This window comes from Siphateles boraxobius, unplaced genomic scaffold (genome assembly GCF_051911475.1).
Source record: "Siphateles boraxobius isolate OS27281-9 unplaced genomic scaffold, OSU_SipBor_1 19, whole genome shotgun sequence".
In the NCBI taxonomy this organism is placed as follows: domain Eukaryota; kingdom Metazoa; phylum Chordata; class Actinopteri; order Cypriniformes; family Leuciscidae; genus Siphateles; species Siphateles boraxobius.
In genome coordinates this window covers 24,141,108-24,157,898 of record NW_027508799.1, presented here as the reverse complement: position 1 = coordinate 24,157,898, position 16,791 = coordinate 24,141,108, and the positions used below count along the sequence as shown (strand labels likewise).

Below are 16,791 nucleotides of genomic sequence, written 5' to 3'. Positions count from 1 at the left end.
ATGAGAAACTTTACTGATGTTGTTTTCAAATATTCCTACATTTATTCTCATATGTCTTTTCCTCCTCAGCGGACAGAGCCGGGTTTATTTATGAGCAGATGCTGACGGGCGACGCCTCCTCTCACGTGATTGACACCTTAGAAGAGGAGAAAGATTACAAGGTCAACATCTACGCCGTCTACCCAGAGGGCACCAGTGAGCCTGTATCTATCACCGGGAAAACTTGTTAGTCTATTTCCTATTTCTTTCTTCCCCTTAAATTTTCATCTCACTCCTCATGCATAAGTCTGCCCTTCTAAAATGATAGTGTGTCATTATAATGGTATCAGAATCCATGCTACTGTTACAGTGGTGCATGTCAAAAAAATAAATATGGTAAGCATGAACATTTCCTCTATTTCAGTCCTCCTGTACATAGGCTATACGTAGAGGAGGACTCTGTAAAATATAGTGTGTGTGTGTGTATTTATATACATACTTTATTATTATAGGACTATGAATAGTAATTAAAGTGAAAATTTTCTTTGAAATTGTTTGGCTTGTAATTATTGTGTGTTGCTGGTTTAACCACTAGATGGCAGTTTAACACACTTCTTCATGAAAAATCCTGCAGTAAATACTTTATGATTCTTGTCATGCATTATCACCCACTCAAAACGCTGTGCACTTCTCATTCTCTGGATGCTGCAGTGAAACTGGTCCCAGTTGATCAACTTTTGGTGCAGAACGCTACTACAGACACAGTTCAAGCCCGCTGGTCGTCTGTCAGAGGTGCCACAGGGTACAGACTCACCTGGTCATCATCAGGTAACAAATACTGAGCTGCTTCGATAATAAATGCAGCCTGTTTAAAACATAAATGTAAATGCAAATCTCTGCTTGCCTATTTCCGTAGAGGGACACATAGAAAATGTGAACCTAGGAGACAACTTTAATTTCTACATGGTGCAGGGCCTGCATGCTGGCACAGAGTACACCATCACTATCAACCCTATCTTTGTGGACATTGAAGGGCCTGTTACCTCTGCCAAAGCCAAGACATGTGAGTGCTGCACGTGCACTTTAAGGGGCCATTCACACAGGACTCATGCTTGCTTTGAAAGACAGATAGACAGAGCCAACAGAATGAAAAAGGGTCTTAAGATGTTATTTAACTTGACACAGTGTCTTAAAAACAGAAAGAAATGCTAAATAAAGCAAGAAGATACAATGCTGATAATAAATCATCCCAACTAGCAAAAATAATTTTAGTTTTGCTAACGTTCCCATTAAGTTATGTAAATGTTTTATATATATATATATATATATATATATATATATATATATATATATATACATAGTTATATACATAGTTATATACATAGTTATATACATATATATATATATATATATATATATATATATATTTATATATATTTATATACATATATATAAATGTTCTCTAAACATTTAAACATATATAGTCAATATTAAACTCCTGTAGTCAATAATTGTATCCCCTAAAACTGATCTTTGATCACTAAAATGGCATATTTAAAAGGTTTTTCTTGTGGACAGCTTGAATGTAACTAACTGCTTGCTTCTTTTAGTATAAGCGTAGCCATGAATATGCAAATGAGCCCCTCCTCCACTCACTAATACAGGTTCATCTGTAAGTCCATGTATCAGAATGATAATGCATTTTATGTATCGCTCTCTGAGACATAACGGTAATTAATATGATTAACCTTTTGCTTGACTAAGTTATCAAACAGCTAATAATGTGTTGCTAATGTTACAAAAACCATGTTCCCGTTCACAATTTCAGAGTCAGACAGCTGCCTCCTAAAAATCGGTATCCTTAGAAAAGCTTAGATTGTCAGTGGAGAAAAGCATATAGTTCATCATAACATTGTAATAGGCCCTTGCATCATATACAGGTCCTTCTCAAAAAATTAGCATATTGTGATAAAGTTCATTATTTTCCATAATGTAATGATAAAAATTAAACTTTCATATATTTTAGATTCATTGCACACCAACTAAAATATTTCAGGTCTTTTATTCTTTTAATAATGATGATTTTGGCATACAGCTCATGAAAACCCAAAATTAATTCAAAAAATTCACTCAAAAAATTAGCATATCATGAAAAGGGTCTCTAAACGAGCTATTAACCTAATCATCTGAATCAACTAATTAACTCTAAACACCTGCAAAAGATTCCTGAGGCTTTTAAAAACTCCCAGCCTGTTTCATTACTCAAAACCACAATCATGGGTAAGACTGCCGACCTGACTGCTGTCCAGAAGGCCATCATTGACACCCTCAAGCAAGAGGGTAAGACACAGAAAGAAATTGCAGCGTGGCATGGAGGCAATCAGCCTGTGGCACTGCTGAGGTGTTATGGAGGCCCAGGATGCTTCAATAGCGGCCTTAAGCTCATCCAGAGTGTTGGGTCTTGCGTCTCTCAACTTTCTCTTCACAATATCCCACAGATTCTCTATGGGGTTCAGGTCAGGAGAGTTGGCAGGCCAATTGAGCACAGTAATACCATGGTGAGTAAACCATTTACCAGTGGTTTTGGCACTGTGAGCAGGTGCCAGGTCGTGCTGAAAAATGAAATCTTCATCTCCATAAAGCTTTTCAGCAGATGGAAGCATGAAGTGCTCCAAAATCTCCTGATAGCTAGCTGCATTGACCCTGCCCTTGATAAAACACAGTGGACCAACACCAGCACCTGACATGGCACTCCAGACCATCACTGACTGTGGGTACTCCAGTGCTGCTTCTCTGTAGCCCAGGTCAGGCGCTTCTGCCGCTGTTTCTGGTTCAAAAGTGGCTTGACCCGGGGAATGCAGCACTTGTAGCCCATTTCCTGCACACGCCTGTGCATGGTGGCTCTGGATGTTTCTACTCCAGACTCAGTCCACTGCTTCCGCAGGTCCCCCAAGGTCTGGAATCGGTCCTTCTCCACAATCTTCCTCAGGGTCCGGTCATCTCTTCTCGTTGTGCAGCGTTTTTTGCCACACTTTTTCCTTCCCACAGACTTCCCACTGAGGTGCCTTGATACAGCACTCTGGGAACAGCCTATTTGTTCAGAAATTTCTTTCTGTGTCTTTCCCTCTTGCTTGAGGATGTCAATGATGGCCTTCTGGACAGCAGTCAGGTCGGCAGTCTTACCCATGATTGCGGTTTTGAGTAATGAAACAGGCTGGGAGTTTTTAAAAGCCTCAGGAATCTTTTGCAGGTGTTTAGAGTTAATTAGTTGATTCAGATGATTAGTTTAATAGCTCGTTTAGAGACCCTTTTCATGATATGCTAATTTTTTGAGATAGGAATTTGGGGTTTTCATGAGCTGTTTGCCAAAATCATCAGTGTTAAAACAATAAAAGACCTGAAATATTTCAGTTGGTGTGCAATGAATCTAAAATATATGAAAGTTTAATTTTTATCATTACTTTATGGAAAATAATGAACTTTATCACAATATGCTAATTTTGTGAGAAGGACCTGTACATAATTCACCCGCTATATTGCTAAATGTACCCGATTTTTCATATCAACACAAAAATGTACCAGGATAACCTGGCTTCTCTTGAGACTGCCCTGCTTCGCTTTTTTTAACTCTTTTTTTCACTGCAGTTTTAAGGAGAAAATACTCAGCAATGGTGTTGACTTATGAATTTGCACATGGTTTGTCTTAAAGTATATTAAAAAAACACCACCTAGAGATATAAAACGTTAAAAGCTTGATTTTGGTCATGTGAACATTAAGGAAACATTCCAATTTATCATTTTGGAAACATTTGGGGAATGTTACTTTTGAAAGTTCCCTGAACGTTCTGTGACTAGTAACATTTAAAAACCGTTAGAAAAAACGTCCAATTAAAATGTTTCAGAAAAAAAATGTCCTATGAATAGCCTAATAATGTTTTCGTTCTAACATTTTGAGAACATCAATAAAGACCAGAGAACATTACTGGAAGAATTTTTTTTCATAACTTTGAGAGAACCTTGTTAGAATGTCAGCCAAAATTCCAAGAATGTTCTCTGTTTGCTGGAATGCCTTGTAGGAAGATGATGCTCTCTCTCTCTCTCTCTCTCTCTCTCTCTCTCTCTCTCTCTCTCTCTCTCTCTCTCTCTCTCTCTCTCTCTCTCTCTCTCTCTCTCTCTCTCTCTCTCTCTCTCTCTCTCTCTCTCTCTCTCTCTCTCTCTCTCTCCCTCACTCTCTCTCTCTCTGCCTCAGTGGAAAGCAGTGCAGTACAGACCCTGAGAGCATCTGCGGTGAGCACTAGCAGCGCTGGTATCTTGTGGAACGCTGTACCTGGAGCCACAGGCTATAGACTGGCCTGGGGTCCTACTGCAGGTACCTCAAAAAGTGTCTGTGATGTTCTCCTAGGATCTCATTGTCCTGAACTTGGCCATTCTCCACTTTCCAATTTCACTTTGTAGTCTGTTTCTCTTTTTTGTCACTACTTTTCTGTCATTTCCTCTCCCTTCTCTCTCTCTCTCTGATTTATAGTCTCTTTTTCATGGAAGCGACAGGTTGGTGACAACATGAGGTGTTGCTGTGCCGCCTCATGAGTCATGCCGTCAACTTTATCTGCGTGTTTAGGAGATTTTGTGTGTGAGTGTGTTCGGGGCTCAGTGTGGAAGAAATGAATTGATGTCACCTCTGAGCACCTCCAAAAGAAGAGTCTTTGAAAATGACACCTTTCTGTCACAGTGATGGGCTGCATGCCCTTGCTTTAAAAGAGCGACCTGGAAGAACATTCTGAGGAAGAAGTGCTCTGTGACTCATACAACACACTCTGACACATACATATAGATGAGTCTGAGGATGAGTTTATGGAGAAAAGGGAGAGAAACGAAGGGCGAGAGCGGCTTAATTAGGTGTTTGATGTTTAGTATTTAAAAAAAAGGATATATATATATATATATATATATATATATATATATATACTGTGTATATATATATATATATATTTATATATATATACAGTATATATACTGTGTGTATGTATATATGTGTATATATATATATATATATATATACTGTGTGTGTATATATATATACTCATCCAGTTATATGAATGCATTATTTTATGTTTTATTTATATTTGTTTAATAATTAAAATGCTATTATTATTATGATTTTTTTATTTCAGTATCACCAGAAAATGTATTTTCTGTATAATATGCAAGTACATATACATATTTTACATAAATATATTTGAGGCTGTACATACCTCTTTCATCCATTTATATATGTATTTATGTGTGTTAATGTGAAGAGTTCATAGGGAGAGATCGACCCAGACAGCTGGCTCTGAATGGCAGCACTACTGAGTATGTTTTGAAGAATCTGATCCATGACACGGAGTACGTGCTCTCTCTTTACGTGCTCTTTGGTTCTGTGGTTGGTCCGGGCATCACCGCTACATTCAGAACCTGTGAGTGACCTGAAACTTTCTCCTGTTTTCTTGATAAACACATTCTGACAGTTAGCAGTGACTTCAGCTGCTTATTGGTCGAGTCTCATTTCATGCGTTCTGCTCCCCAGCACCCCTCGGATACGTGTCAAATTTTAAAGTAACGTCATACACCAGCTCGTCCATCAATGTGGAATGGAGTCCTATTGTAGGGGCCACAGAGTACAAACTCACCTGGAGTTCGGGTATAAACTGTTCATCTACAAAAATCAAAATGCCTGGGAAATGTGTCCACTCTGTTCCAAATAAGGCCCATATACTTATAATTCCTTATTTTGATTTGTGTTGTGCATGTGTGTGTGCTTTTGCTCCCAGAATTTGTGCGTCCTCAGAGTCGTTATCTTGACCGCAGTGTTTTACAGCACAGCATCACTGGTCTTCAGCCTCACACGCTTTATTCTGTCAGCATTCACGCGCTCTACAGCAACAGTGAAGGGCCAGAAATCACCCTCTCACAGCAAACAGGTACTTTTTACAACAATAAACTCATTTTATAAACTCAAAAATATTTATTTGTCATGGAAGAAAAACCACAGTATTTGATTCAACCTTTTTTGGATTTTTGACTGTCCTTCTGTCTCAAGACACCCAAATACTAATTTAAAGGAATATCCTGAGTTTGGTACAAGTACAAGTTAGGTTAAGTTTGTGATTACCACTAAAATTAGTAGCAAATTGTCTTACCTTTTCTTTTAAATAAGCATTTAGGTCACAGTGAAGCATTTACAATGGGGTAAATTTGTCAAATGTTAAAATACTGTATCAATAATAAAAAATATAACTAAATAACTAAAAAATATGTGTGAAAAGTCAATTACTAACCTTTTATGTATAAAATGATATCTGATTTTACATCTTTGTTGCCATTACAATGTAACTCCATAAACCCTCATTCATAAATTAAATCTAGATTTAAAATGATAACATTCACATTTCTGCTTTTAAATCCTCCAAAAATTGGCTCCATTCACTGCCATTGTAAGTGCCTCACCGTAACTTTGATTTTATGTGGTAATTTAGCACTTAGAACTGGAATATGCTTTTAAGATACTTGTATCTTTGCTTTTTCAGCCCTTTTCACAGTTACAAGGTTGTCATACTGGTATTCTTAGGATTTTAAATATATATTCCTCCTTTTATTATTGTCTGTGTTATACTAAGTCTTCCACAGTATTTTTATGTTCCTCTTACACTGTAGGAAAGCTGTACCAACAGTTCTTGATCTGTTTGGTTTGGTTTGACTGCTCAGTTTGGCTCTGTGTCTTCTTTCAATGACAACTGGTTGACAGTCATTTATCAGAGCCTTGAGAAGAAATCTCTGCTCAGTTAATTAAACACTTCAGACAGTCAGGGTTCGGGGATATGGAGATGTTCCGCCCATTGTTCCAGTGGGATTGTGGGATATCAGGAGATTGATTGGCAGCTCCTGTGTTTGAGCCCCCATCTTTAGGACAACAGCTATATATATAGCAGTATTTTTACTGAAGCTCTGTGTGTGTGTGTGTGTGTGTGTGTGTGTGTGTGTGTGTGTGTGTGTGTGTGTGTGTGTGTGTGTGTGTGTGTGTGTGTGTGTGTGTGTGTGTGTGTGTGTGTGTCACTGCTGTCAGCCTCACTGTTATCGGCACATCTTCACAGTTCGTAGTAAAGTGGCTACAGTGCACTAAAAAACAACGCAAAAACAAATATAAAAATGTATAAGTATTAATTTGACCTGTTTTGATATTTGCGTCTTACATATTGGACTATAATCCTTCAAGGGGCTTCTAGATTTAATATCTTAAAAATATGAAATAGAAAATTCATATATTTGAATGAATTTCACATGTGAATGAATTATAATTGAATATTTTTTTAAATAATAAATATATTTCATTGACTTTTATCAAACCTGGTGTCCCTAATAGTTGTGCCATTTTGTTTTGCAGCTTCTTTAACTGACTCTGAGCTGATTGAGACAGCTCGGGAGGTAAAAGTTGTGGACATTGGCGCCAGCTCTTTTAAACTGGCCTGGAAGAAAACACCAGGGGTCACTGGGTACAAGATCACCTGGAGCGCCTTTCACGGTGGGCACCGGCAGTCCTCGTTACACTCCATTATCATTGCATTTCATTATAATCCATCCATCATCGTCACCTTTCTGTGTATTTTCTCTTAGGTGGAGAGAAGAAGAGTGAGGTTGTGTCTTCTTCTGCCACGTCCTTCACCATCACTGATCTGCCTGCAAGTTCTGCCTACAAAATCCAGGTTTCGACAGTGGTCAAAAGCAAAGAGGGAAGCCCAGTAATGGTGACCGCCCGCACCTGTGAGTCTGCTTGTTTTCATGTAAATGTACAACAGTAAGCATGCAAATGTAAGTATTTTGAAGAAGAATTGCTGTTGTGTTACAGTGGATCTGCCCAAAGTGACTGGATTTAGTGCTCTGAACACTACTGACAACAGCACTGTACTGACCTGGACCAGAGTGACTGGAGCGTCTGGATACCTGCTGTCCTGGAGACACATATCAGGTCAGAAACAGAAGCATCCAGACTGCATCCTTTACTCAAAAATGCTAAAAGTGCACACACAAATATTTATGTAGAAATAAAGGATAGCTTATGAACATGCAAACACATGACGTCACTCTCTGAACTATGATAGTTGAGAGAGTGAAAGATATAGTTGTAGATAGTATATATGGTAGAGGCCTACTGTATGTTGGTATTTAAATTTCACTTTTTTTTAAATCCATGTTAAAAATTTTGCACATGATAATCGGACGGCACGTTTTTTAAATAAAATAAAATAAAATTATAGATGATTTAAATATCATATATTTTATTATATAATATATAGAGGTGATAAACTTAGCTGAAACCTGGCTCTAGGCTCTAACACTGCTCAGATGTTTTAGAACAAGGAGAATGAGCGTTTATTTGTTAATGAGTGTTGCTATATGGCAGGGCAAAACTAATTTCAGATAAGCTCTTGTAATAAGAGTTCCTCCCACAAAAGCCATTTTGTCTGATATGAGACATAAAAAAGAAGAGAATAGACAGTGTAGATAATGTCATGATGAGATCTGTGATTCATTCCTGATATGGCGATGACGTCAACGAAGCCTTCTAATGAGGGTGTCCTTTGCTTGAACATGAAGGTTATGAGGGGTTTAAAGGTGGCTTTTATTCTTAAGCTTTTGACTCTTACAAGACCGTCATCCTGAGAATGCTTAAATTTGTATGTTTTCTAGAACATTCTTGAAGTGTTTAAACTGGTATAAAAGATTTATGACGTATCTCAAGTATTTTGAGTCATTTGTTTGATCATTTTGCAGACATTAGCCTCTCCCAGATGTTCCAGTTTTTAGTTTCCTACTCCTGTTTAGTCACATTGATGGTGACATTATTCTGTCCTAATGCAAATCCCTCTCTTTATGTTCTGTGTAGAGGTGGACTTCTCGTCTGATCTGCTGAGCTCTGGCTTCACCTCCTATAAGATCCGAGATCTCCAGTATGGCAGAACCTACATCTTTTCCATCAGACCACTTTATGGGGAAGTGGAGGGTCCAGTCACAACCATCACTAAAAGGATCTGTAAGGCCTTATCTCTGCAAATATCATTAGCATTTTACATTTTTAAATGCTAATCACTTATATTGTAAGGCATAATCGACTTACTGGACAACAAAAAATGCTGAGTAGGGAATGAAAATCTGATGTAAATTTGTGAAACTCATTATGTAGGAAAGTGTATGTATTTTTAAAATAACACTGAAGTAATGACTGCTGAATATTCAGCTTTGCCATCATAGAAATAAATTACGTTTTAAATGTAAAATAGAAAAAAGTTTAAATGGTAATAATATTAATGTTATACTGTATTTTTGATCAAATAATTGCAGCCTCTATGAGACTTCTTTTAAAAATCTGGTAACTCTTTACTACCACGTCAACTGATTTCAACCCTACCAGTCTACCAATACTCTACCAATATGAGTTAATTGACATGTACTGTAGGTGCAGCATTACTTATATTCAACAGAATGTGTTAAAGGGACCATCAAAATAAAGTGAAACCAAAAATCTCACCGACTGCAAAGTTTTGATGGTAGTGTATACTAAAAGTAAACATTTGTTTATTTGAGCTCAGGACTTTTTTTATGCTCATCTTACAGTGGGAGCTCCTCATCTCATTCCTGTCCAGAGCTCCACGCCGGCCTCTGTCTCTGCTAACACCAAGAACAACGACATGCACCTCCACACCACAACCAGAAACACTCGCACACCAGTGGTCAAAGCCCCCAGCACACCCAATACCACTCAGAGACCCGCTGTGAGGCCTCAGATCACAATTGGCCAAACGGCCTCAGCACTGACCAGAATTACCACAGTAAATGACCAAACCACCCTGTCTGTCGAGACGCCCCCACCTGGACCAGGTCATTCAAATTATGTTGTCTCAATCAGGTTTAAATCAATATTTTGCAATTAAAATGTATACAATTCTGTTGAAGTTATGTTTTAAAGCGGGTAAATCATATATTTTGCTCCAGAGTTTTCTTTTTATGCACCCAAAACAATCATTGTTTAATTATTAATGACCTTTTCCCACCCTCTCAGTGACCCTTAGAATAAAACAGGCTTTTTTTTGCTTTTCCTTTTTAGACTTGTAAATGTCCCTTTTGCATTTGACAAAAACCCTTTCTAACAGGCAGCTTTAAATATACTGCTCAGTTTGCTGAAATATACCACAAAAATAGACTATTATTCATTGTTTTCCCATGATTTGAAGCTTATAAGAAGTGCAATTTGCCATGAATTAATAAAAAAATAAAAAAAACATTGTCATCCTTTACTCATCCTCATGTTGTACCTGTATGACTAAAGATGTTTAGAAAAATGTTCGAAGAATGACCGTTTTGGCCATTGACTTCCATTGTATGGACAAAATCACATAAGAAATTAAGTCATACAGGTTTAGAACATGAGAGTGAGGAAATGATGACAGAATCGGTTTTGGGTGAACAATCCTTTTAACTGAATCTCCAAAAGCAGAAATTTTACTACACTGTCTACCCACTCTAAATAGTGCGTAAATGTGTTAATGAATTGTGTGCATCTGTCTGTTAGTGTGTGGCAGGGTGAAAGCAGATATTGTGTTTCTGGTCGATGAATCCTGGAGCATTGGTACTAATAACTTTGGCAAACTAAAGGATTTCCTGTTCAGAACCGTCACCTACTTCCCCACTATAGGACCCAAAGGAACACAGGTAGGACATGCTAATGCTCTTGGATGTATTCAATTAAGAACTTTACACCTCATTCGGTATAATTCTGTGTCTTAGTCACTGAATCAATAGTCTCAATCATTTGCTCTGGTCAAACATCTAATGCTTTAAGTGTGGAGTGAACCATCTCATTAAATTGCCTTAGATAGCGGTAGTTCACTACAGTGATCAGCCCAGGATCGAGTTCAACTTTAACTCTCACAAAGACCGTAGCTCCGTTTTGAGAGCACTCCGAGAAGTCCACTATGGAGGAGGGAACACAAAAACAGGTTTATGTGCACATTAAAAGATCAAAAACTGTTGATGACATAGGGTGCAATCTGATCTGAAATTTGACGATTGTGAATGTGTGTGTGTAGGTCGTGGGATCAGCTATGTCCTTAGGGAGATGTTTCAGGAGTCTCTTGGTATGAGACAGGAAGTCCCTCACCTTTTAGTGTTGCTGACAGATGGAAGAGCTCAGGATGATGTAGAGCCACCGTCTAGAATAGCGCATGCTCTGGGTGAGTAATATAAACTGCAATACAGGAATAGCCAAACGTAAATTTATGACTAAATATACACTATCGTTTAAAATTTTGGGGTCAGTAATTATTTTAGAATTTTTTTGGAAAGAATTCTCTTTTGCTAACCAAGGCTGCATTTATTTGATAAAAAATACAGCGAACAGTAATATTGTGAAATATTATTACCATTGCGTTTAAAAATAACTGTTTTCTCTTTTAATCTATTTTTGAAGGCAATTTATTCCTGTGATGAAAACTGTATTTTCATCATCATTACTGCAGTCTTCAGTGTCACATGATCCTTCAGAAATCATTCTAATATGATGATTTGGTGTTCAAGAAACATTTCTTGTTACTCTCATTGTTGAAAACAGTTGTGCTGCTTAATATTTCCGTGAAAACCATGATACTTTTTTTCAGGATCATTTGAAGATTTTTTTTTTTTTGTATAGATTTTTTTAAATGAGTTTTATTGTCACTTTTGATCAATGTAATGTGTCCTTGCTTAATAAAAGTATCGATTTCTTAATAATAATAAAAAAATCGCACCAATCCTAAACTTTTGAATGGTAGCATAAGTTTATACTTTGTCGCTTTAGTATACTAAAGTGGCCGAACTTCAGTTTTTGGTATATTTGTGTTTTAGGTGTCAGTGTTTTGGCCATCGGCATCGCAAATGCAGATATTGAGGAGCTGAAGAAAATAGCCTCCCCCACCACTTACAAGAACATCTTCTACGCCAGTGACTTTGACGATCTCCCATCCATCGAGAGAGAGTTTATTAGCAGCATCTGTAGCGAGGCCTTACTATCAGAGTTCAAACAACACAACGAGGTTGGTCGTGCTGATCAGAGTGGAATTATGGGTTATATCTTCACAATACATACTGCACAAGTTAAAATGTTATGTTTTTGTAATAGTCTGCTCAACTGGACACACCTACAGATGACCCAGAAGCTCTCACTAAACCAGAAGGACCCAGCTGTCCTCTTAGCTGCAAGGTAAACGCTTCCTCTACAACCTCATTACAGCTGTCACACCATGTCTCATATGAAACCTCATTCCCAGTTTGTTGTTGTTCACAGGGTCAGAAAGGAGAGAAGGTAAGCGGTGGCTACCATGTTACTGTGTGCGATTCGATCACAGAATTGTAACTGATGACATGATAATATCTAATTTCTCTGCTGCAGGGCGATGGATTTGGTCATGGCGGCTTGGTATGTTCGACAGTTTCAGCTCTTTCCTTCTTTCTTTCTCTCTAATCTCAATGGCTCACTTCATAATTCTATTTGAACTCTGACAGACAGTCTTTCTCACTTTGTTAGAGGCCTGTACTAATGTAACATCAGTATTGTCATTGCTCATACTTAGAAATAGGAGTTTAAACAAACCCTGAACCCTAAAGGTCTGTTCACACCAAGAATGATAACTATATTCTAAGTATTTAACTTATTTAGCTTATTGAGTGCGCTATAACTTTTCTTAGCAATAAGACTAGTGATGTTTGCCTGACATACGGCCCTTTTGACTTAGGCTTAAATGCAAGTTTTGAGCTTAAACTTAGTTTTTCATCAAATATTTATATTTTGTTTTATTTCAGCTATTTCAATTAATAACAAGTCTTAGTTTTAGTTAACGATAACAACACTGGTTTTGCACACTCAATTTCTTCAGAAAATATAAAAATTTAGTGTCTTGCAGTATATATGTTTTTTTAAGTGCGTTTCTGGTAACACTTAGGGTCCAGCTCTCATTATTAACTAGTCGCTTATTAGCATGCATATTACTAGGATATTAGCTGTTTATTAGTACTTATAAAGTACATGACCATATTCTGCGTGACCATATTCTACATCCCTTTATCCTACCCAACACCTAAACGTAAAGGGGCATTCGGCAACTATTTCAACTTAATAAAACTGTTTAGAAATCATTTAGATGGTTTAATAACATGTTCTGGTGAAACACAAACTGCTTTACGGCAATTCGACATAAACACACACGCCGCCCTCAATGTGTATGATGCATTACCCATCTCGGTAGAAATAGCTCCACACGGTAAAGTTGGCCGGCTCCGATAGTAACAAATGCACATGAGCAGCGGTAGAAAGGGGGGGGAGGGGCCACAAGTGAGTTTTTTTTACGACATTGTTGTGAAATATACGCCTCACAGCTGTAGGGGGAGCTCATTGAGAAAACATGCAACAACAAAATTGAAAATCAACGAAGAAATAGCTAGAGTTGCTGAATGCCCCTTTAACAACTACCTTACTAACTATTAATAAGCAGTAATTAGGAGTTTATTGAGGCAAAGTTGTAGTTAATAGTTAGGTAATTGTGAGAATTGGACCCTAATCTGTGACCGTGTTTCTTTTTCAAATATTTTTCTGTTGACGCAGCGACTCAAGCAAGGCCCGGAGCATTATGACTCATTCTCTCTAAAGGTCAAAGGGGAGAAGGGTGAGAGGGTGAGTGCATCCAACATCCGAAGCACTCATGCCGTTCCACAGCACAAACTTAAATAAACATAAATAAAACACCCCAGTCCTCTCCGTAATTACACGCTTATGTTTATGTTAATTACCGGAGCATTTGTTATTTAAACTGAGCCGTTCTGTTTATGATGAAATTGTTTTTGTGGCTCGGTTGTTGTTTTAGTAGATTAAAGGATTAAATCTAATTAATAATATCACAGATCTTTCTCTATGCGGGGTGCTATTCATACTTTCATTTTTTTTTCTCTTCCTGTTATCTCTTTGAGAAGGCGACACATGAAAGTGCTTGTCATATCAAAGCGACTCTTTTGAATAACAAATGAAATGTGACAGGTCTTGCTAACAAGATCAGCATTGTTGTAGATGTTTCCTTATTTATTTTTGTGATATGTATCCATGTGAATGCGTGGATTTTATATTGCTCTATATTTGATTTCAAAGCAATAAATGCACTGGAGATGTTCTGATGTTATATTTGAGCAGCATCAAACAATTTCTGTATTTGTGTCTGTTTTGTTTTGTTTGTTTGTTATTTTTATCTGTATTATTCCCAATCCACACCCATTTATCAGGGTCTTCCCGGAACGGATGGCATCCCAGGGTTACCAGGACGTCCAGGTAGAACCGGACCCCCTGGTTCTCCTGGACAAAGGGTAATGGATGAATTAAAATTCAAGCATCAGTCTAGTACTGCAAAATATGTAATGAATGTAACTTATTGAGAAGATTTTGTTGATTAAATGTGTAAATGTGCCTAAACAATCTCATAATCTGATTTAGGGATCACCTGGAGTTCCTGGTGACATGGTGAGTGTCGCATTAAATCTCACAATATAAAAACAGTGTAGGTGGTGGTATTTAAATCGGTATATTCTAAAAATTTTAGTTAGTTCACTCATCAATGTCCTACATATGTATATCTTAGTGGGAGAATTGGGAAAGGTGCAATTATGATAGAGTGATTCACAGAGGGAGTAATGAGGAATGATTACGACTAGTCAGTATAGAGTATTTGCCTCTATTTTCTCTTAAAGTTTCACCCTTTTTTTATTACATGCCTCATGTTTTAGACAAGTTGATTATTCTCTGTGTGATTGTGACAGCGATTGTGTCTGTGCGATCACTCTCTCTCCACAATCTTAGGGTCCTCTTGGTAATACTGGACCTAAAGGGCAGAGAGGAGAGAGAGTAAGTTTAGACGTTGATAAGCATTTCATATGCTGGTTTTATTTTATTTTATTTATTGTTTTTTTAACAAATAAATAAAGCCTATTTAAATCATGTTGACCTATAATAACTTTATCTTTTCATGTAGGGTGAGCCAGGCTATGTGATGGGAGGTATGGAGGTTATTCCAGGGCGTAAAGGAGAACCTGGATCTTCGGTAAGTGATGGTATCATACTAAATTGCTGTGTTAAACTAGTTTGCATAAATTTAAATTGATTTGTTCAAGGTTTTCATCTTTTCTCTCTCTTGATTAAAAGGGCCCCCCAGGTGCTCCAGGGGTCCCAGGGGTATCGGGTCCTCCAGGACTCCCTGCTCTGCCTGGACCTCCAGGGTCTCCTGGACTCTCTGTTAAGGTTAGTATGAAATATTCTGAGGATGCACACATCTCAGTAGTCTATATTGTAATCGGTAACACTTAAAAAGTCCACTTTAGAGATTCCACTAACTATAACTTTGCACTACGTGTCAGCTAACTCTCATTATGAATAGACTGTCCAATATCTGCTAACATTTTATTTTGAAATAACTTTGCAACAACATGTCAACTTATTCTACTTGCCCTGTCCTGAATACAGTATATATAATAATATTATAGTCTATATTATAATCTCATGTTAGTTGTGTTCAGTGTGGCTTTTTAAGTTACAACTTAAGGCTATACACAAGGTTTCATGCAATATGAGTGGTAATGACCTTATTAAGCATAAAAAATGTCTAGAAAAGAGTGTCCGTTTTTTTTGGTTATTTTTTTCCAATTTTACTTCCTCTTAGGGAGAGACTGGAGAATCTGGTCCTAAAGTAAGACATCCACTGCACAAGCAACATTTTACCATAAAATATACATGCAAAATACAATGTGTGATTTATAATGCTTCTCACACTCTCTAGGGTCCACGTGGAAAACCAGGTGCCAAAGGAGAAAAAGGAGAACATGGGAATAATGTTAGTGCATGCTTTAAGAGTTACAGTGTGTATTATTATTATCATTAGATTTTAAAATACTTTCTCCTATATTAATATGCAAGAACTAGGTCTATAAGTAAACCATTTAATAGGTTGATTGAAATAATGAAACAAGTAATTTAACTTGATCTTGTGGATGTGTTTGTCTAGGGTCTAGCGGGTTTACCAGGGCCAGTAGGAGTGGATGGACTTCCAGGAATTCCTGGTCAGAAAGGGGAGCAGGTGGGTGAGAATAAGGGGTAAAAATATCTAAAACGGCTTCACGTGTCATTTTGTATTTTCAGCAGTGATGTAAAAGCTATTTTAAGCAATGGCTTCCTACAGCTTGCACAGGATAGTTGAAATGCATAAATTAAATCTCTCTGCTCATCTGCCTACTATCGTTTTGGAAGTCTCATTGTTGAGTGCTTTAAAAAATTGCCCTTCCTCTCTGTCAGAACTGCACAAAGCTAAAATTAGTGCAGCTGGTTGTTTGATTGAATTTCTTTTGTGTTAATCATAAAGGGAGAGGAAGGTATCGGAATTCAAGGTGTCCAAGGTCCTCCTGGGCCAGCTGGAGAGAAGGTACATATTTCTGATATACGCAAACCACATTTATTATTTATTTAACTTATGTATGTTCTGCTGTCAACAAATCTTAAGAGTCATTAATGGTAATCATTTTTCAGGGTAATACAGGACTACAAGGCCCAAAGGTAAGTATGTTGGATGTAAAATCAATGGAGAGTGACAAATTATTGTTTCTTGCAGTGTGTAATTTGTAGCTTCCATATTCATCCAAAGGGCGAAGTAGGAATCCAAGGAGTCCAGGGAATCGCAGGCCCTCGGGTTTGTCAGACTACACACAACCATTTCACCA

General features: G+C 37.5%; 1 protein-coding gene across 5 annotated transcripts in view; it reads left to right on the top strand.

Moving 5' to 3' along the window:
- Positions 1 to 16,791, top strand: part of col7a1l (collagen type VII alpha 1-like) — a 63,369-nt gene that overhangs the window by 18,725 nt on the left and 27,853 nt on the right. For all 5 annotated transcript variants that reach the window (XR_013205265.1, XR_013205267.1, XR_013205268.1 and 2 more), the window contains exons 10-40: positions 70 to 225; positions 691 to 807; positions 896 to 1,042; positions 4,229 to 4,348; positions 5,277 to 5,435; positions 5,546 to 5,659; positions 5,790 to 5,939; positions 7,400 to 7,537; positions 7,630 to 7,776; positions 7,862 to 7,981; positions 8,900 to 9,046; positions 9,628 to 9,891; positions 10,583 to 10,722; positions 10,886 to 11,009; positions 11,100 to 11,243; positions 11,893 to 12,080; positions 12,167 to 12,247; positions 12,332 to 12,349; positions 12,437 to 12,463; positions 13,646 to 13,714; positions 14,314 to 14,394; positions 14,522 to 14,548; positions 14,885 to 14,929; positions 15,057 to 15,125; positions 15,227 to 15,322; positions 15,741 to 15,767; positions 15,858 to 15,911; positions 16,083 to 16,154; positions 16,437 to 16,496; positions 16,601 to 16,627; positions 16,716 to 16,760. Coding sequence is in view for 2 of the 5 variants with exons in the window: in XM_077234425.1 (XP_077090540.1) it covers positions 70 to 225; positions 691 to 807; positions 896 to 1,042; positions 4,229 to 4,348; positions 5,277 to 5,435; positions 5,546 to 5,659; positions 5,790 to 5,939; positions 7,400 to 7,537; positions 7,630 to 7,776; positions 7,862 to 7,981; positions 8,900 to 9,046; positions 9,628 to 9,891; positions 10,583 to 10,722; positions 10,886 to 11,009; positions 11,100 to 11,243; positions 11,893 to 12,080; positions 12,167 to 12,247; positions 12,332 to 12,349; positions 12,437 to 12,463; positions 13,646 to 13,714; positions 14,314 to 14,394; positions 14,522 to 14,548; positions 14,885 to 14,929; positions 15,057 to 15,125; positions 15,227 to 15,322; positions 15,741 to 15,767; positions 15,858 to 15,911; positions 16,083 to 16,154; positions 16,437 to 16,496; positions 16,601 to 16,627; positions 16,716 to 16,760 (3,173 nt within the window). In the remaining 3 variants the exon portion in view is untranslated. The remainder of the gene's footprint in view (positions 1 to 69; positions 226 to 690; positions 808 to 895; positions 1,043 to 4,228; positions 4,349 to 5,276; positions 5,436 to 5,545; positions 5,660 to 5,789; positions 5,940 to 7,399; positions 7,538 to 7,629; positions 7,777 to 7,861; positions 7,982 to 8,899; positions 9,047 to 9,627; positions 9,892 to 10,582; positions 10,723 to 10,885; positions 11,010 to 11,099; positions 11,244 to 11,892; positions 12,081 to 12,166; positions 12,248 to 12,331; positions 12,350 to 12,436; positions 12,464 to 13,645; positions 13,715 to 14,313; positions 14,395 to 14,521; positions 14,549 to 14,884; positions 14,930 to 15,056; positions 15,126 to 15,226; positions 15,323 to 15,740; positions 15,768 to 15,857; positions 15,912 to 16,082; positions 16,155 to 16,436; positions 16,497 to 16,600; positions 16,628 to 16,715; positions 16,761 to 16,791) is intronic.